General features: G+C 38.2%; 1 protein-coding gene across 12 annotated transcripts in view; it reads right to left on the bottom strand.

The window, feature by feature from the left end:
* ZNF438 (zinc finger protein 438) overlaps positions 1-22,092 on the bottom strand; it is a 51,112-nt gene that overhangs the window by 1,812 nt on the left and 27,208 nt on the right. For 7 of the 12 annotated variants that reach the window (XM_042043136.1, XM_042043132.1, XM_042043135.1 and 4 more), the window contains 3 exons: positions 17,401-17,457; positions 7,317-7,421; positions 1,080-2,853 (listed from right to left, as the gene is read on the bottom strand). In XM_042043136.1, coding sequence (XP_041899070.1) covers positions 1,080-2,853; positions 7,317-7,421; positions 17,401-17,428 — 1,907 coding nt within the window. In that variant the 5' untranslated portion in view covers positions 17,429-17,457. Of the gene's footprint in view, positions 1-1,079; positions 2,854-7,316; positions 7,422-7,942; positions 9,994-17,400; positions 17,464-22,092 lie in introns of those variants that run through there. The other 5 variants (XM_042043141.1, XM_042043142.1, XM_042043140.1 and 2 more) reach the window with 4 other exon arrangements.

Raw genomic sequence — 22,092 nt, forward strand, 5'->3', positions numbered from 1 at the left:
GGAAATACAAGCTATTTCAGTATTAGCCAGGCAGAGAAAAGGGATGGCAATTTCTGTCCTTATAAGTTCCAAGAAGAGATGACAGTCATGAAACACTTTTAATTAAAAACAGGCATTGTTTCTACAGTATCTGATTCACTCAAAAGAGGAAAAAAAAAGAAACTAAATAAATAATAGTAAAGCTGGTTTGGAAAAAACTGAAACCAAATAACACTTCTGAGCTTAAGAATTGCCTCCAAAATTAGCCATGGTAGAAATAACCTTTTAACAACAGCTACTATGACAGCTACTAAGACTGACAGAAAAGTACTGCTGTTCTCAGCCTCAAGACCTTAAAAATTTCTAACTGATGCTCCAGAGAGTGGAGCTGTGCAAAGTAAAACAAGTAAAATGGAACTGTAGTGTTGCAGTGAGGAGTTACATTAAAGCCCTGAGTATTCGTCAGTGAAAATAAATGCACAGTGGAACAAACAAAAAAGGCAACATTTAAACTGTATCAAGAGATTTCACCTCAAAATCATAATAGAGAGGTAAAAGAATGTTCTATCCATCTTAATATGATAAATTAACTTTTCTACTTGGCTGAGTGATCACAAAAGCAGCAAACTCAGGATGGATTAGCTCACAGCACTCCCTAAAAGGAAATGGGATAATGGTATTTAAGAAGGAAAACCAACTGCAAGCTACTGCTGAAATATGAATTGTTTTTCGCTTACTGCAATTGGTTCCCTTATCTTCTAGGGAAAACCCCAAAGTGGGTAGGACAGAAGATGCAGATTAACAGAATGCTAACCACAAGAAACCAACTGACCCAAATACGGAAGTATATTGGGTGTTACTAGAATATATGCAAAATTACTTCGCATATTCAAGTGTCAATAACGATTTTTAGCCAATAAATCAGCTAAAATATACTGGTTGATCTAATGGATTGACTAGATTCAAATGGAATATTTAAACCTTTAGGAATCTCACTTGGGGGAAAAAAGCAACAATTTTCATAATGGTGAGGTTTATAGATTTCCACTGACAACTTGAAATCCAGTTTTCATTAGCATTTACTTAGTGAAAACTCTCACCTCTCTGTAGCTTCTTCTGCCTCTTTTATATTCCTGTCTCTCTTCTTTAAAGTATCTTGCATCTGTTGCTCACTAGTAGAGGGCTCTGTGCTGATAACAACCCTGTGGACTTCCCTGAGGTGGCCAAAGTACACTTCGGCATGGCCAAAAACTTTAGCACAGAATTCACAGCACACCAGCTTTTTGGGTTTGCCTTCGTTGTGATGAAGCTTCATATGGGTGCTGAGGCTCCCAGAATGGATATACGCCTTCCGGCAGATCCTGCAGCTGTACAGCCGCCGGCTCGTGTGCATGTTCATGTGGTCCTGGAGATGGTGCTTAAACTGGAACGTGTGGTTACAAACATGACATCTGTGCAGCGGCTTAGGGGTGGCTGAACATGTATTTCTACTTAGATCACTTGATTTAGCTGATGTAGCATCACTTTGCTTGGAACTTAAACATTTATTGGCGAGTGAGCCATTTAAAAGTAAGTCTTGCTCATGAGACGGTGTGTCTATGATTGCTGCAGGAGTCAGCGGTGCAAGCGCCTGCGCAACCACCACTGGTTTTGGTCTGATACTGCGGTATTTTTTCACTGCTTCTGCTTTATTCCTTCGCTTGGCCTGAAATGCCAATAAATCATCCGGGGCTCTTTTTTTCCTGCCTCTTCTTTTAGAGGCTGCACTGTTCAATTTCTTAAGGCTGTCGACATCATCCACTTTGCTGGATGGAGAGAAGGTATTTTCTCGAGTGGTTTGTTTGGGTACTTGTGTAAATGATACAGCTAATTGCTTATCAAAGGCTTTGGTTTTCATCAAAGATGGTATCTTTTCACACTCAGATTTTAGTGAATGACCAGATATATCCATAACATTAGTATTCACCTTGGATTTACAGAATACTGAATTTTTCATCCTTGAGTAAGGCAAAATAGGAAGTTTTCCTTTTGGTGCTGACGGAGTCATCTGAATTGTACTGCAAAAAACTGCTGGTGACAAGACAGCAACAGGATTTGCAGAATTTGTAGGTTTTTTCTTTAGTTTCTCAGATGTCATAAGTGACTCTCTTGTGGTTTCTGATGCTGTCTTCACAGAGTGTAGACTTAGTTTCAGGGGATTAGTTGTACTTGCTGGCTTGGATAGGGAGTCTTCAACTACAGATGGTCCAGAAATACTATTGCTATCAATTTCAGTTTTGTTCGTTAAAGGAGATCCAGATTCCCCACAATTGCTTTTCTTTATTAATGTAGCAACTCCAATTTCAGCTGAGTCACAGTCTCTTATCATCCCTTGCTCAGCTGAATCTGAACTAGAATGAGCTTCAGGACAGTCTTCAGTTACAGTAGTCATGGAGGAAGTCTGTGATGAGATTAGTGCTTTGGTAGGAAACTTGTTACGTGCACTCAAACCAGAGATTTGTGCTGGTTTTTTGTCACTCAGCAATTTATTTCTTACAGATTGGTACCTGGGGATGGGCAGCTTTAGGTTTTCAGAAGGGGCCACAGCTGACTGCTGAACTTGCTGTGTTAGGGCAGGTGCAACACACGGCACAGCCAACAGGGAAAACGTCCCCTTGTGAGCAGCCACCTGCATGACAGCATAGTTCTGAGCTGGTACCACCAGTGGCTTGGAACCTGAAGCTGAAATTGGTGTAACTGGCTCAGGCAAAGATGACTGAAGACAAGAAACCACTCCAGATGTTAAAATTTTTGGTACCATTTTTGGAGCAATGGTCCTAAACTGACTTTTCTTCTGAAAACTTTGTATTATATCCGAAGGGGATTTCTGTTTATCTGTAAGAATAACATGACAAAGATGTGATACACAGTATTTTTTAAAAATTACTCTCTCAAAAGTAAAACTGCTTGCAAAGGATACTATTACACACAAGCTTATAAAAAATATTTAGGCATTTAAATGACCACCCAATTAAATTTAGAATTGCAAAAGTTTCATAGACATAGCACTGTCTGAAGCAACATGCTTGAACAGAGATATGAAAAAAATTTTCTTCTTAATCAAATATTAATTGGATGTTTCATTCAAGGTTAGAAACTACATGACATTTCAGAACAAATACACCCATAAGCCCCTTCAGCCCTGGAAAAGCTGCAATAGCATGCTGCCAAAACTCTGCTGGAAGAACAAGGACAGGATTTAAGCTCCATGACACAGAATTTCTCTGAGCACCAGCTCTGATCATCTCTCTCAAACAGAATCATGCTATCCTTTCAGACTTCCTCTAATATTTTGAATTTGTGGGTTTTATCAGATACAGACCAAAGTTTGCCTGATGAAGTCTTAGAAAAATTACTGCTGCAAAACATACAAATAATGTATAATAAAATCAAAGAAGACTTAAAAGAATATGTGAATAAAAGCTACTGTTAAATACCCAATCACAAAAATTACTCATGTGCCACTAACCCACAACAGAACTACTGTAGTAAGTTATTTAAACATTTTCTTGAAAGATGCAATTTATCAACATTATATCACAATTCCTTCCTGTTTCTACTTGTGTTCATAGAAGTCACAAATGGTTTTAGTAAAGAAGAATGTGGAGGATAATTCAAACAAACAAAAGGAAAAAGATAAAATTCATATGATATAATATGCATTAGGCAGCAAAGACACCTGCTGACCTTTCAGATTCCACAGAAAAGGACTTCATACATAGTTAATTGTACCACTATCATTTAATCTATCAGTCTCATTACCCACTCCCAAATTCAATTATTGATGCTTCCAGTTCTTAAAACCTGGGATAGGTTTCCTGAAAAAAGGAAATCCCAACAATCTCAACCACTGAAAATTCAGCTACAAAGATCCCACGCTGAAAGGCAATTTGGACATAAGCAAAAATAATTCTGAGAGAGGAATCACATTTGAATAGAACACATGAAAGTAAATGTTGGAACCTTGAAATATTGTAGTAAGATAATTCCATAGGAAAGTTTCCATTCCTTGCCATTTTAAAGACCTGTATTATAAATGCATTTGTAGGTTACTCTGGATTTAAAAATGTAACTGTAAATTACTACCAACACTGGAAACTCCAGTAAATTTATCTTAATCCTGGATGTTCTTCTCAGACATCACATACTTTGCAAAAAGCACTGCAAGGTACAAACCTGTCATGTTTCATGACCAGAACTTCTGAAGAGATATACACATATATTCATGGTATGCACATGTGCAGTAAAGCCACTTGCCTTCAGGACATGTTGGATCCTCTGAGCAATCACATATAAACTGTACAGTTCATATTTAGTAGATCTGATGCTTTTCAAAACTCTTTGATCAGCAGATTCATAGAGCAGTAACTATGCAGGGCATAAGCCTTTGATTGTTTTATTGCCAACTACTGCATCAAACCCCGAGTCCATTATGTACTTTCTTTATACTCCAATTAAGTGAAACTACTGGGTACCGCCAAAACTTTCTGCTCAACGTCTGTAGAGATGTTCTGAATTTCTATACATTCTGTGCAGACTGGGTTACTGTATATATGGAATTCCTACACAGATATTGAGACCCCTGCACACAGGATAAGTCCAGGCCTACAGAATTTGTGCAACCTGGAAAAAGCAGAAACATGGTGTGTTTAAAATTGTTTCCCCACAGCACTTTTTATTCTCAATTTTTAATTGGTTTTTTTACATTCTAGTCACTAAATATATAGAAACTTTTACATTTTCAGCTGCTAATATTTCTATTAATACTCAGATGACTATTTGTTTCCTACAAGGTATCTTCTTGTTGTTTTTTTGAATAAATAATTTAAGTACTTCTGAGAAGAACAATAAAATTATGTAGTGTATTGTAATCACTAATCAAACTAGCCCTGAACTTCAATGATAATTACAGGTCAAACTGCATAGCTTAAATACTGCAGGTGACAGAATAAGTGTACATCCCTTTTAGGGAACAGAGTCAGTTCTTGTTTCTCCAGATTATGCTTGCCATTTTCCAAATCAGCAGCTATTCAGCTTGCCACAATATTCAACATGAAGCTGTTTCCATTCTCTTTCATTTTTCTTGTTCCTCTCCTTTTTTATTTCAAAATTTCATTAATTGATTTGCATAAAACTTTTAGGAAAGCCAGCATTTCAGCAGACTACTACCTGTGCTACTCCAAGTTACAAGGCACCCACTCTTCAACCAATGGTAACAGGAAAAGGTGGAAGTTTTGCTGTGGACATGCCACCTCTACAAATGGTAGCCACAAAAAACAAGGTTAATTTGAGGTTAGAAGGAAATATTTGTGGAAATAATGTATGGCACTAGCTCTAAGAAGAACCATATGTTTCTTAAATGCATTGACTTGCCTAATGCAAAATTAAGCAGTAAAATCACTTTTCTATAAAGAAAGTATCTCCACATATTTTCTCAGCATTCCCCTGGAGAATGTTGCTCTAGAAGCCAAGACCTTCATCAAAATCAAACACAAGATGCTCTTTGAAACAAGGTCTGTTTAGATCAATATCCTTCTCACCCAGTTAACACAATACTAAGAATTGATTTAACTGTTTGAGATGGGATTTTTATACAAACACTTTTTCCAACTAGTGTAATTTTATCATAAGTAAGTTTTCCAGGCAAGCTATGTTTGGTACCAACCTTCAATACAACTTTTTTGTTTTGGTTTGGTTCTTTTTTTGTTTTTCCACAAGTTTACATTAGACATTTTAGTGCAGAAGTATTCACTGCAGTGCTTCTGGTAAGCTAAGGATACTCAACTCTGCATTTCCCTCCCCTCCCACACAGCTACTGTAGTTAAGCTGCTTAGCCAGTGCCTAAATATAGAGAAGGGCTAGATGCAGACTAGCTGTCTGATGATGCTTCAGATTTTGTTAACATTTTGCTTGCAGACTGGGAAAGCTAATTGGAAGAACTGGTGGAAGACTACTTAGCATCTTGGATCAGGAGAAAGCAGCCAGTCAATTCACAGACTGGAGGTTCTACTGACCCTACCCAGAGCATGCAAGTGTCATAAGTGACCAAAATTCTGTTTCCCATTTATAGTTGGTGAAAAGTTTCAACAACTTCCTTTGCACACAGACAGAGATATAGTAATTCACGTCTTCATCACGCTGAAGGACTTGGATATGCTCTGGCTGCCTGCCTTGTGCAAAGGCTGCTTGGAAACCTCACATGCATCTTTCAGGGGCATTCCGTTTCCTCCAAATTATTTCTGTCTCTGATTCAAAGGACTCATTTTGACTTGTCAGCTGTGACCTGAGGAAAAGCCTTTGTGCCTATGCAATCCCATGAAGTCTTTCACCTAAGAAGGGGAAGTTTCACTTAAGGGAGGCTGTGCAATGGCATTTGTGAGGATGGCCCTTTGTTTTAGACAACATTCTTTCTACAAGTCAATCTGCAGATCCTTCACTGCTGTTGTCCTCACTCTTTCAGATGGGTGTGAGTTGGGGCAACAGGTAGACACTTTTACTAATTACACACTAATCTGAACCAAATGCAGTTCAACCCCTTTACTTTAGAAGTCTCAGTTAAAAGATTAATGGCTACCATGCTAGGACCTGCAAGTATCAAATCACTCAGAAACCTGCAGGATGGCATAAGCTTTCCTCCCTTCTAAATAACCTTAAAATTGTATAGAAGTGGACAGTGACACAAAAATACAAAAATCAACGATGCATTAAATTCTCTGACAGAGCCATGCTGGGAAGAGCCCTCTGGAGGAAATGGAGCCTCCATGGGTTGCTGCTTCTTCATGGTTCCCCTGCCTTCCCAAGTCAGGTCTACTCCAGCCTAATCTGCCTTATTTCTGTACTTCTTTTAGTTTGTTCCCTATGTAAAGCACACAACATTGCTGAACTCAGACACTGTAGAAAGTATCAGAAGAAATTTAATTTTCAGCACTATCTAGTCTATTTTGAAAATAACCCCCATAGAAACCACTGAGTAACAGTGTTCATTTTTTAAATAATCCTTGTAGGTCCACCTCAGTTGTGCAGGTATGTATTTAATTTGTGTATGAATGAACATATGAGAGAAAATAACACCAAAAAAAAGGATCATCTTGTTTTGAAGGAAAAGACAGAATACAGATGACAATTAATGAATATTCAATGCACATTAATACTGCTGAGTCTTTTGCTGACTTTGAAAGGAAGAGTATCTCTTCTGTGGGAAAAAAAAATGCACGACTTTCTAACACACAACATTAGATCTTTTTCTGCCAATAATAGTTAATCATTCATTTTGCCAAATCTCCATACACACTAAATACCTGTGGATACTGTCTTTCCAGAACAAGTGTCTTGCTTTTGCTGACCCAGCATACTTTGTTGGACACAATGTTTCTCTGCAGGATTAGCATGCAAAAAAACACCACCTGCAAAAGTACTTCAGTCAGTTAAAAATAGATCCCAGGACAAAAAAACCCAAAACAACCAAACTCCCAAAACCAACAAAACCCAGAAAAAGACAATATAAAATGGCAACATAAAACATTAACTTTCAGCTAATGCATTAAGAAAACTACTGCTTCTTGATCTTCACTATTTTTCTCTCCTCAAAATACGCTTTAAAATCCAATATATTACATGCCAAATGCAAGGTGATAGCTTAATAATTGAGTAAAGCTGGTTAATGTGGCAAACAGATGGGATGGTTTAGCTTCACTGTCACGGCAGACAGCCAAGAGCAGCAGAACAAATCACTTCAAAAAATGAAGTTTCAGTAGCTTTAGTGAGGAGTTTTAATACAGGGGCTAAATTCTGTGCTCATTTACACTTCCCATAATTCCATGTAAATAAACTGCAGATATTATAGAAAACAGACTGGACTTCTGTGTTCAAAACCAGTTTTGCCACGCACCTGTACAAAGTAAGATTAGTAACAAAGCCTACAAACCATGAGTGTCCAGCTCCATACATTATAGCAATTAATTTGCAGTTGTTTCTATCTTTGCTAATAATAACCACCTGGGTGGAATGTTCTGGTCTGGGTATTTGCATCAGATAATTTTCTAAAATTAATTTCAACAGAAAATACCAGCCATTCTCAGTATGCCTGCATTAAAAAAAGAAAAAAAAAAATTAATCTAGGAACACATCTGTGCAGTGGGTGAAGACCTTGATATGCGACACAGCAATGTCTCTTTGATCTGTGAAAAGCTGCCCAAATTAGGCAAAGCTGGAGATTCTGGGCATGTGTTCAGTAGATACTTCAAGCAGCTAACTTTTCCGATGATTACAATGTGCTCTTGCTTCAGGCTGGGCCAGATTTTCCCTGAACTACAGCTTTAGGTCCAAGCACCCAAGTTGGAAAAAGGAAATGGCCTCTCCTCATCTCTGAACTGCAGAGCTGACAGTGTATAAGAGAAACACAGGAACACACAGGGCAAGCAGAAAAAGGATAAGACTAGAAATGAGACTTGAAAAGTGTCCAGGCCAAAGAATCAGGGTGGGATATGGGAATTAATGCAGACTTAAGACAGGTAATCAACATTACACATGATGTGGAAAGGAGAAGCATTTAAGCCAAAAGAGGAATCTCACGTTTCTTACATTTTTAGTACTTGATTTTTTAAAGAGTAATATAATTATGTTTACGTAAGTGTGCTTTTGTGTAATTTAAACTAGTTTAGAAAAATAAACAATATAACAAATTATTGTAATGCAAGATTGGAAAATCAACATAGATCATTCACACAAACAGTAAAATACAAAATGTGCAAATACACTTAGAAAATTCATTCTGGTATATCACAGGAGAAACAAGACCAAAACAATTTGTTAAAATTCTAGAGGCTTAAAGCTGTATCTTTAAAGCCATATGTAATTAAATTTGATTTGAGCATAAATGTGATTTGCTAGTTGTATAATAAGCATTTTATAATCTAGAAAGGTTTTCTTTACAGTCTGTAAAGAAGTTTATTATCTTAAGGAATTAGGATTATAGTGCATTTCAAGGAATTCTGTGACCAGTGGAATGCTACCTGGATTCTTTAAATGGTCTCCAAAAGACTATTCTTAGCAGAAGAGCACATTGCAATAACAAAGGTAGACTTTTTTTTTACGTTAATTGGACTTCATTAAAGAGGCTGTTCAACATTAAAATTCCTACTGGCATTTTTCAGTGTGGGAATAAGATAAAACTATTTTTAGCATAAACTGTCACCTTGCAATGGTAAGTCATACAGTAATCCAAGAGCATGGGTGCATAGTTTGTATCTAGGTAAGTTCTTCAGTTTCCTCTCTAATTCAGTCTTTTGGTTTTGCCTGAAATGTCCTTTTTGCACTATTAACCATATATTGATATATGATAAAATTTATACAGATCTAACATACCTTAAGAAAAAAAAAAAATTAGATTACGCCACTTTTTCAACTTCCCAAATCGCTTTCCTCTGTTTTTTGAAAGTGTACATAGGAGAGGCCTTTCACACCATCCTCCTCAACACCCTTTTCTCTAAACTGGAGAGGCACAGACTCTGTTTATAGATGGACTATTGGATGGATAAGGAATTGGCTGGAAGGTAATGGTGAAGATCTCACTGCCTGTATGGAGATGGGTGACAAGTGGTGTCCCTTGGGTCCGTACTGGGACCAGTGCTGTTTTATATCTCCATCAGTGACAAAAACAGTGGGATGGACAATTGCACCCTCAGCAAGTCTGCAGCCAAAACCAAGCTGAGAGGTACATCTGACACACCTGGAGGATGGGATACCTGAGAGACCTGGACAAGATCAAGTGGTCCCATGGGAACTTTGTGAGTTCCTGCACATGGGTCAGGACAGTCCCTGGTATCAATACAGGCTGGGGCTAAAGTGATTCAGAGCAGCTCTGCCAAGAAGAACTTAGGGGTACTGGTGGATGAAAAACTGAGTGTAGCTGGAAATGTGCACTTGCAGCACAGAAAGCCAACAGTGTCCTGGGCTGCATCCAGAGCACCATGGGCAGCAGGGAGAGTGAAGGGATTCTGCCCTTCTGCTCTGCTCTGCTCTGCTCTGGTGAGATCTCACCTGGAGCTCTGTGTCCAGCTCTGGGGACCCCAGCAGAGACATGGACCTGTTGGAGCAAGTCCAGAGTAGGGCCACAAAAACGATGAGAAGGATGGAACACCTCTTGTGTGAGGAAAGGCTGAGAGAGTGAAGGGGTTGTTTAGTTTGGGGGAGACTCCAAGAAGACCTAATTGGGACCTTACAATATCTGAAGGGTGCCAAAAAGAAGGATGGCGACACTTTTTTACAGTGCTTGCAGAAACAGGACAAAGCATAAAGGTTTTAAACGAAAAGAAGGTAGATTCAGACTAGATACAAGGAAGAAATTTTTTAACTGCCCATCAATCTTACCAGCATCTTGATTTTAGTACCTCTGTCCCCAGAGGAAAGTATAACATAAAAAAATACCCATACTAAAGCAGACTTGTTAAACACAAGTTAACACATTGAGAAATTTAGTCACTATATTAGCAGCAGTAGCAACAGTACTACCTAAGACATAATTTTTGATTTCTCATAGATTTAGATTTCATAGATCTCTGTATTGTCCCAACACAAACAACTTTTAAAATACATATGAAATACTATTTCTGTAGGGAATAACAAGTGGCCAACAGCTTTGAGGTAACCTTTTTGAGTTGCAACCTGAAATGTATTAGCCACACAGAGGTAAATCACTATTCAAAAGCAACTTCCTATATAAAATGTGGGCAATGCATGGCTTAACACAACATCCTATTTAAAAAAACCTTTTTTGTGCTACTGTATAAAGCAAGAAAGCCTTCAAAATCCTTCCTAAGAGTCAGAATACATATACATAAGAGATTTTAAACACTTTTGCAGTGAATTAAAATACATTTATTAGCAGATCTACATGCTCTTTTAGCACCTCTCATGCAGTGTTTGTGAACTTTAAAAGCTTTCCATTTTTCTGAAGGCACAGTCTTTCAAGTTGTAAGTTACTCATTTCATATTGAGGTCAACAAAATTAATAGGTCTTAAGCAGATCAAAATATTTTCATATCAAGAAATGAAAGCTGGCATAAAGAAAGCTAGCCATAAAGCATCTGTAATTACTAATAACTTTTTCCACCTTTAGAGCTGAAGAAATCACGCACAGACTTTTCTCACTATGGCAATATAAGAACTAAGGGCTCTGCAACCATAAAAACAGTGACTGAATTTTTAATTACGGAATTTCTGTTTGAGAGACACTGTTAGATACATCACCAAAGACTGTGTTTCAACTTATTTGTGCTTCTGCTATTTTCAGAAACCAACCATGTCAGCCTGCAAGTGGGAATTATCTAGAAACCTTGGTGCTCTGACAGGATGCAATTGAGTAGAATGGAAATTATTTTGGTGTCACTGCAAGTCCAGTGGTTATCAGTTGCTTTTTCCCAGTCATTCTGCTCCATAGAGGACACCATTCCTGAAGATTTGCAAAGCAAGGCTGCAGTGATGCAGCCACTTGGGGGAACTAATTGTTCAGAAAATAGTTGAAAGGAGGTGATGGAAGCACTGGTCATAAACTAGTAATTCATAACCCCCCTATTTGCAAATACAAATTAGGTACTTCAGAAACTGGGGATAAACACCTGTAATTGGATTTTCAAAAATTTCTGGGAGAATTGCCAGTTGAAATTTCTTTTAGTGAGCGTCAGGAAATATATGGACCTAAACAGTAATTCATCCCCTGTAAAGTCAATGTAAAGTCATTTTAAAGGGCCTATCAAGATCAAATCAACATGGAAAAAATTTTAATATGCCTAATATGTAAGTGGTAATTAGTGAACGTATTTTCTCTTAAGTACGGGAAACAGTAATGACCAAGTGTGCTAAAAAAATGAAGGCAGAATTCTTCAAAAACTGCAGCACAAAAAGGTCAAGTAGAACAATTTTATGAATAAATCATAAAATAGTTTCTGATTAGATTTTTGCTCTCCTTTCAAAAAACATATCTACATCTTACTGAGAGTTCAACTCTATTTGGAACAGAAAACACGTATGTCTCACTTCGGTAAGGGAATTAGGCCTCTTACTCCCAAAATCTAATTTTTTTGCAAATACTGATGTGCAAATAGAGAACACAACAAAAAAGCAAAGGTTTTATTCCTGCAAAAGAGTACCTCTTTTGTTTTGGTGAGAATCAGTGCACTTTTTTCTAAAGAAAGACTGTATGCATGAGAAAACAATTAATTTGCCACTTTGGCTCAAAATTGCAACTATATTTTACTTAAGGCATTAAAAACATCTGCATGGTGACTTCTGTAGTACAAACCTCAAATATGTTCCCTCATAACCAGAGGATCAGAAGACTGTCAGTCTTGGCTTGGCCTATTTTGAGTCTTCTGTTATAAACTATACACAAAGTTTATTATTCCCCAAAGGAAGGGCCAGAACAATCATTAAACAATAATTAAACAATCATTAAAGAATAGCTGGAGAGTATTTGCTGGAGGATTTTGTTAATAGGTAATTTCACTGAAAATTACATAAGTCGTCTGAGTTTTGAATGGGGCATCCCTATCTAAGGTTTTTGTTTGCTCTAGTTGTGCCCCTTTTACTTTCTTCATGAGCCAGATTTCTTCAGAAAAAGCCCCTCCAGCTCTGGCTGAGATATGCAAAACATTGCTACCAGTAGTTAATTCCACTAAAGATTAAAACAAAAATAAAGATAAAAGGATCTCCACCATGCTTCAAATAGGTATGTATATTTTTTCAAAGACAGACATAGATCTGTATAGCATAGGAAAACTAAAACACCTTCTGAAATACTGTGGTCCTGGCTAGGCAAACATTAGTTTTCAGAACATATAAAATTATCACTTGCTGCTGAGCTTGAACACAGCTAGGCCTTACTGGCAGTAGGATGCAGCGGAAAACAACTTAAATTACAGTATCTGATTGGTTTTCCTCCCCCAGTGCACAATTACAATTATTTGCAGTGCTTACTGACATTGCTAGCTTGCCCATGCTAGTCACCGTGCTGTTTAAAGGCAGCACTGGCTCTCAAAAGAAGGTGGTGGATGTGCTGTAAAGGAGCTATGGAATACACTGCTGAGAGGTGATAACGGATCAGCAAAGCCCGGCAGTGGTGCCAGCAAACGAGGGGATGCAAAGAGGAACGCAGTCGCCAGGGATGTAGGCCAGAGATGATACCCTCAGCCCGGCGTGTGCCGCAGCCCCAGCCCGGCGCTGACGACGCTGCCGTGTCCGTGGCGGTGCTGCGGACAAAGGAGCCCCGGCAGCGAGCCCAGCAGAGGGAGTCGGTGCCCGCCCCGCCGCCCCGGCGCCGCAGGACGCGCCGGCAGCCCCCCGCTCCCCAGGTGCCCGCCCGGCTTAGAGCCGCGGCTCACGGCCACTGCCCTACTGTAAATCTCAAACGACAGACAGGCTGTTCGATTTGCCTAGTAATTTTGTAATGCTAAACATGGCTTGTCCTGAAAAATCAGGTACAGCGCCGCACCCAACCTCCGAACAACTTCACAACGAGTTACCTTAGTATTTCAAAACATTCTGTGCCTGCAAACTTTTCAGTAAATTCGATGTTTTGTATAACTTGAGAGCATCTTAAAGCAAAGCAGTTGAGCCTTCCCATTTACAAGTAATTACTTCTACTAAACTATTTAGCAACCTCTATAACTGCAGTAAGACTACTGTGCCTGAGATTAAAAAAATATCCTTTACTGAACTTGTGTTAATCTAGTCAGTGCCCGAAATGGCACATCCATGGCTATGTTACTAGAAACACCAGATTTACACTGGATGTTCTTCTTTCAGTAGGCATATGAAAAAAAAAGCACTGTTACCAAAATATTTTACCATCCAAAGGAATACCCTGAAATCTTTGTCAAACTTCCTCGCTTTCATCATTGCTCAGCTCATCACACAAACCATCTGCATAAATAAAGATGTAAGCATTTGCTGTATGGCAAATGGTCTCAGGGGCAGATGTTTTATCCTTGCATTCATGTCACTGGCTTGGATACATTATTTGAACAGATGTACACAATCTGAAAGTGTCGTGTCCCACAGTGAAATGTCTCCAACTGCTTTCTATCAAAGTACATAAATGCTATTTGCACCTGCATTTATGTTAATGATATAAAGGCAGCAGGGGTCCCAGCAAAGTGAGAGCTGATGCTAAGAAACACATTTACAAGGCTAATGGAAGTTTGAGATCTCCCAGCACCAAATAATCATACTAATATGGATACAAAAAGTACAGAACCACACTTGACCTATGGTTCTAAAAAAAATTAAACATGCTCAAAGACCAAAACTATTACTTTAGCGTGTGATACCCTTTTCCAACATACATTTTAAAAAGACAAAACCTGTTCGATAAATAAACCAGGACAACCTTATATTTTGCAAAATATTTGTATAAGATACACAATTCTTTCATGTTAGAGTCATTTAAGAAAAACATCTTATAAATCTGACAATGCCAATGGTATTTCAGTTCACTAAGGCACAGTGGTATTGTATGTCATTATAAAGCATTATAAAAAATACCAACACTTGCTCAACAGTAAATATTTAACACGAGTGTGAATAGTTGAATATAATGCTTCAGTGATTGTTGTCACGTCATAGGTTGTCATATGGATGAAATGATAATTTCATAATTCTGAGGAAAAAATAAGATTTGACAAGTTAGATACTTTTCATTTTTCAGAAAAGTGCATCTAGTTGAACATGATGTTACAATTGCTTGCTACATAAAAGATAGTCACCCTTCTTGGGTGTCTTGAAGGAGTATGGATCAAATTACAGAACACCTGCTATTACATGACAAATGGCAGCAGTGAAGGGTTTAGCTGCCACTCAAAGAACTTGCACTAATCATTACTTCCATACTTAACTGAAAAATAATGAGCACACTCAAAGTACAGAAACACTGACAAATATGCCACACTGAATGTAACTGATGGATAGGTTCCATTTCCAATATAATCTATTTTCAAAAGTTTTATTTGTAAGAAATGTGCCAACACTAGAGTTGTACATAAATCATCACAAATTACTAATACCCTCCATATTTTCAATGCGCTACATTTAAGAAACAAGTGGTACTTGATATAAAGATAAAAAAGTATCATAGCAAAAAAACTTACTGAGACTAGTATATTTATAGAATATCATCATTTCACACTGATATAGCTCCTGGTCACGATCTAGGGAGGCCCTGCAGAGAGATCTCAACAAATTAGAAGACTGGGCCATCACCAACCACATGAAGTTCAACAAGGCAAAGTGCTGGGTTCTGCACCTGGGATGGGCAATCCTGGGTGTAGAAACTGGGGAATGAGAGGATGGAGAGCTGTGCCACGGAAAGGGACCTGGGGGTCCTGGTCCATGTCAAGGTGAACATGAGCCAGCAGTGCCCTGGCAGCCAGGAGGGCCAGCTGTGTCCTGGGGGGCATCAGGCACAGCATCACCAGCCGGGCAAGGGAGGGGATTGTCCCGCTCTGCTCTGCACTGGGGCGGCCTCACCTCGAGTCCTGGGGCAGTCTTGGGTGCCACAATGTAAGAAAGATACAAAACTGTTAGAAAGCGTAAAAAGGAGAGCCGCAAAGATGGTGAAGGGCCTTGAGGGGAAGCCATCTGAGAAGTAGCTGAGGTCTCTTGGTCTGTTCAGCCTGGAGGAGACTGAGGGGAGACCTCAGTGAAGTCTTGTGAAGGGAAGAGGAGGGGCAGGCACTGATCTCTCCTCTCTGGTACCCAGTGACAGGACATGAGGGAATGGCCTGAAGTTGTGTCAGGTGAGGGTTAGGTTGGATATCAGGAAAAGGTTCTTCACCCAGAGGGTGGCTGGGCACTGGAACGGGCTCCCCAGGGAAGTGGTCACAGCACCAATCCTGATGGAATTTAAGAAGCTTTTGGACAATGCTCTCAGCACATGGTGTGACTCTTGGGGATGGTGCCGTGCAGTGCCAAGAGTTGGACTCTATGATCCTTCTGGGTCCCTTCCAACTCAGCTTACTCTGTTCTTCTTCTGTGAATTCTAACATGGAAGCTCACTTCCAAGTTTACCATTCCCTCTGGGTACAAGTTAGTAACAGGATACTGACTGGAATGGATTTTGATTTAGGGGAAAAAAGAAAAAGCCTTCAAAAAAATCTCAAAGCAAATGATTCACCTGAAGTTTGCAAACAGCTTCACAGTCTATATTCTCCTACTACTATTCAGAAATGGCTTTAACGTAAGACTATAACCAGGGTCAAATTCCTGTTACTTAAAGGAAAAATTAAATTAATGCTTTTAAGTATTAGAATTAAGTACTTCAGTCAGAAGCCCAGGAATGCAGGGGACACTGCAGGGTGGACAGCTTTACCCAACAGTAAGTACTGTCTTCCATGAAAGAATAGTCCCAGGAGACACAGAACTCATCCACTAAGATCAGTTAGAATGACATGCTTCTGGAACAGCTTCCTCAGAATTATTACAGCATCATAAAAATATTCAGTCTTCACAACACAGGTAAAGTATAAACTTACATGACAGTAAAAGCTCAAGGCTTCAAATTAAGTAATACATAGCGCTCTTCTTAATTAACGTAAGTACTAACAATGGAAACTTAACTGACAACCAGCAATGGTTCTGAAAGGTCCATTAGAGCTGATGTCATATCCATCAAATGTTCACTCACATTTAAGTATCATTAAAAATGTCATTCATGTTAAAAAATCATATTTAAACATTAGCATTGAGACAGATCAAAAAGGAAAGGAAACTGAAGTTAACAGCTACACATTTAGAGGCTTGGGAATACACAAATACCCTTACTAATAATGGAGGGAAAAAATCAAATGTTAACCCTTCTGAAAACGAAATCAAATGAAAGACAACTTTTGAAGAGACCACATAGAAGAAAGAATTAAGCACAAAAAAATATTCATATGGATGGGAATGCTGGATAAAAGGCATTTAAAAAAATCAAAGTTAATGTTTATTTTCCTGTTTCTGCTAATTGTGTAGCATAATTTGCAGATAGATTTGACCCCATTTAATATGGGGATCAAATATAGCAGGGATTTTCAAATATATGAGGATTTTTTAAAAATTTAATAAAACCTGAATACTTAATTCTGCTGAATCAAACAAGAAGCAGATTTATGCACTTCAAGTTTCAGCTATGGGTGTTAACAGTAATTAGCAATGCCCTAAAGAAGAAAACAATTTTAGTATTCTAATTGTTTAAAGTGATAAATGCTGCAGTAATGTCTGCTTTTTCAAATCATACCTCAGCAGAATACTAGACACAAGAAATACAGTGATTAATAATGATGAGATTTCTTCCACATTTTGAATCACAAGCATCTAATTTCTAAAAAAAGTATAGAAAGCATACTATACCTGCAGAAGTTGTTAATGGATTCTGCATTATGCCCTTTAATAGTTACGACAATGTTCCTAGAAAGAAATACAGATACTTAGAAGCTCTGATAATTTTTAGAAACTAACAAAAAATTAACAGGACAATGGCAATAGTTTCCAGACTTGTATTTCAGAATGGATCCCAGTATGTCCACAGCTCTCACAAAAACACCACCTGAGTTTTAAACCAAGTGTTTCTTATATGTGCTCTCCATATTTCAACACGGTGTACTACTAACTGAGCCTTCTTGTAATTAAACACCTCTCTTAAAGCCAGGAAGGAGGACAGTCATGAATCCCACCCTGACAATGCATTCTGAAGAATCACAGACAGGTTACAGGGTTAAGCAATCATTTCCCTTCAAACATGTGGACCTGTTGGGGAGGATCCAGAGGAGAGCCCCTATGCTGACCACAGCGCTGAAGCACCTCTTTACGAAGACAGGCCAAGAGAGATAAGGCTGATCAGCCTGAAGAATAGAAGGCTCCAGGGAGACCTTATAGCACCCTCCAGTACCTAAAAGCAGCCTACAGGAAAGCTGGAGTGGACTTTTTACAAGGGCATGTACAGATAGGACAAAGGGTAGTGGCATTAAACTGAAAGAGGAGAGGTTTAGATTAGATATTAGGAAGAAATTCTTTACTGTAAGGGTGGTGATGCACTGGAACGGTTTTCCCAGAGAAGCTGTGAATGTCTCATGCCTGGAAGTGTTAAAGGCCATGCTGGATGCAGCTTCGAGAAACCTGCTCTAGTGGAACGTTCCCTGCCATGGCAGGGTAGTTGGAATTAGGTGGCCTTTAATGTCCCTTCCAACCCAAACCATTCTGTGGTTCTCTGAGATTGCACAGATCCCATGTAACTGTCTGACCAACAGAATCTTCCATGGATGCTACAATGAAGATACCAGCTTGCTCTTGTGAACCTAACATTACACCACCATCTCTCCTTAATGTGGTGTTGGTATTTAAAACAAGATTTGATGCACTACATTTGACAAAACAGCTTTATATCAAATGGCCACCCGGTAAACTAAGACTTGGCTACTTCTTTCCAGTGCTGCTGAGTGTGCTGTTCAAGCTCTGGTGAAGTGGGATTCAACAGTCAGTTAAGAGGAAACATAGCAGAATATAATGACAATATAAAATTGTTGTTATCCACTTAGACTTATTTTTCATAAACTGGCCTAGCTTTTGGAATGGCTGCGTAACTGTTTGGTTCAACTGACCACCACCACCATGTTAGACATCACAAAGGGTATAAAGCTCTTGTTCTCCTCACACAGCAGGAGACTTTGGGAAGGTAACAGATAAGGCCATTGACTGACACAGATGGAACTACAACTTCTTGGGGGGTTACTCAGATCTAGGCTTTCATACCTTTCATGTACAGCTACAACATCCCCATGAACAAAGCCAGCTGCACAGATGTGGAGATTGCTTACTTTCCCAACCAATTTAACAGCCAGGAGAATCTTACACAACATGCCAGACATGCACTCAAGACCCATCTTCTGAGCACAGGAAGTACCAAAGATTAGTTTTGGTTAAATACAGAAATACATAGGACAAATACTAATGCAATTACCAAACAAAATAAGCCTTGAATATATTTCTTTATGATCATGCAATAGACTCCAAGAAAGCAAGGGTGAGGTTCTAGGAAAATGGTTCTGTAGGTAGCAGTAAAGTAAAAAACAGACAAAAAATTCCATTTCAGGAAGTTCAACATCAAAGCATAAAAGAACATTGAGTGTGGCTGCTGTGAGGAGACTTCTCACACAGCAAACAGGTGAAGTTCTTTGGCACCTGTATCTTCTGCGCTGAGCCATACAAACCAAGCAGCTCTGGTACATAACCAGCACCTCCTGGCAGAGGTTTGCTGATGCCTATCAGCAGATTGCAGACTGCCTCAAAGAGCCTCTGTCCGTGGTACTTAAGCAGCCAAACCCTGAGCTGTCAGACCCAGCACACAAACACACATTGGCTCATCCAAATGCAGTTTGGGGTTGTGCAAACATACAGAAAATTCCCTCTACACATCCAAGAATGGAACAGACCACATCAGTGTCATTTCAGAATGGTGAGACACTTCTAGAAACCAGTGCGGGTTTCCAACTTCTCTGTTACCCACGTTGTAAGACATCCTTCTTTAAGGCCATATTGATCAATAACAGCTTTTCAGAGAATCGAAGTCCGAAGTTTTTCTTCCCCCTTAGTATTTACAGCACTTCAAAACGTACTGAAGCATTTAAAGCAACACATATTCTTGTAAAAACCATTTGAGAAATGATGTTCAAATAAAGATTCTCAAAATTATTACTTCAAAGTCACATTTTTTTAGGTTTGCATGGTCTTTCCCTGTGTATGGGAGCATCAAACCACATTAAGAGGGTGCCCCATCTATAGTTACCCTCTACTTTTAGAATTACAACAAACCAGACTTCAGGATACAGATCAACAACTCTTAGAATACCATGCAGAAATAGAAGCTCCAGACATTTTTCCAATGTTCTTCCCAGACATATTCACAAACCCTAACCCTACAACACAAAATTGGATCATATAAATCCAAACAATTTGTAGAGGCATCTCTGATTTGAATTCAACTCTAACTGCAGTAAGATAATGGTATTAACCTAGAAAATCCAGTGCTTATTTGACAGACAAGTACATTGATCACCTGCTCTTAATAATAATTATAATTTTTAAAGAGTATAATTTCTCCAATTAACATTGATAATTTCTTTCAGCAATTCATGAATAGTTTTTTTATTGTTGTTACATGAAAGAACCTTTCACCACACTTTATATTTGGAGGTATTTAATCAAGTAACCTCCCTTTTTGGAAAAACTGAAGAGCTCAAGATTCTGAAATCAGGACAAATTCGTATCATTCCTTCAAATTTTTCTATCCATCCTTATATGTATGTTTTCTTTGACTACATACACAGTTTACAAAACAAACCATAAACATTGTGTACTTGTTCTGTCTGTGTTTTACACTGTTTTCAAATACATCAGCGGTGATCCTGTCTTTTTGATCCTTTCTCTGACAGTTTCTGACACTTTTCTGCTAGTCTGTAACATGTTTGACAGGTATTTATTATCTACACACATTTTATGCATGTCCTAAACATAAAATACAGCCTTATCAAAACGTTCTGTACTGCGCATTGATTCAAACTTTTAGAATTTGAAGTTTATAGCATCCACAAAACTACTTATGCCTGCCCTGAGCAGGTTTTTGTTTTCTGGGGTTTTTTTTCCATTTCACTATAAATCTGGCTTGGCATGACTACTTCCCATTAGAAAAACATGCTGATGTTCAAAAAAACTCTAAACTTAGAACTAAAATTACTAATTAAATTTTGTACCTCTTTTACACTCTTATAATCCAGAAAAAATTTTAGGCTGCTCACCAACTAACAAGTCAGTATGTCTTGATGTTTTTATTGAATACTGAGGACATAAATGTTCTTTCACTCTTCCCTGGTCATATTTGAGTCCAAAACTGGCTCTTTCCACATACAGGAGATGATATGGATTATTTCTATCTGGCAGTATCATAAATTCTTCTCCACCTGAGAGCTTATCAAAGTGATAAACATTTTTAAATTCTATATAATCTTAAAATTTGTTTTGCTCAGTTTGTAACTCTACCATAAGACACTAAATTAAATCATTCAAATCACAGTACTCCAGAACTCAAGTTAGTTCTCTAGAAATCTGCTGCTGACTACTCAGAGATGAAAAGAAATCTATTACAAGAATTTCAAGTGAAGCAGAGTTGAGTTGGACAGAATTAGAAAGTAAAATCTCTCTTAATGCCATAAAATAAGCTCTATCATGCCTGTACTACTCCTTATGTAACCAGAGAATGAAAGGATAAATTTCACTATCCCTAAGAGGCAAAAATAGCAAGCAAACTGGAACAAAATCCTATACTTTAACTTAGTCTTTAACAACCAAAGGACACAGAGCATATACATATAATAATTTAAGAGCAATTTTCACAGAAAGATACCCACAGGTCTTTTATATGAAACAGGTGTCCTTATAGACACACTGAATATGAATATCAGTTGAACCCAATTAACCTAATTTGATGCTTGTCCATACTAAGACATTCATCTTAGATGTTACACAAAATCCTTTAGGATATTACAGAGAAAGCGATAAATAGGCTGTAAAGGTTATCACATTAATTTTACTGTCATCCTCATGCTTTAAGCAGACATCAAAACTAAAAACCTCGTCCTCTGGGAAAGAAGAACTATCTGAAAGTAATTATAGGACTTATTATCATAACAGTATTAAACTAGACCACTATGACCCTACCCAAATTTATTTTTGGTACCTTTTGTTAAAAGAACAAAGCTGCTCAATGATGACTGCACCTTCTAATGCAGTGAACATTAGTTCAGGTACTGGAAGAAAGCATTAAATCAAATCTTATAATTTCGTATTAAGTTCAATTATGAATTTTAATTTAAAACTAAGCATGTAAAGAAGTGTTAGTCAAATATTATGTAATTTAATTTCAGAAGGAAAACATCCAGCTAAAAAGAAAAATTAAATACTTAGTACAGTTTAGAAAAGACATTCTCCTGACAGAAACCCATGAAATGCCCACTTGTATTTCAAAAGCAATTTTATTCACTTCATTTTTCA

Source organism: Corvus kubaryi, unplaced genomic scaffold (genome assembly GCF_017639235.1).
Source record: "Corvus kubaryi isolate FWS band 111438036 unplaced genomic scaffold, C.kubaryi_AGA036_p1.0 37398, whole genome shotgun sequence".
Lineage (NCBI taxonomy): Eukaryota > Metazoa > Chordata > Aves > Passeriformes > Corvidae > Corvus > Corvus kubaryi.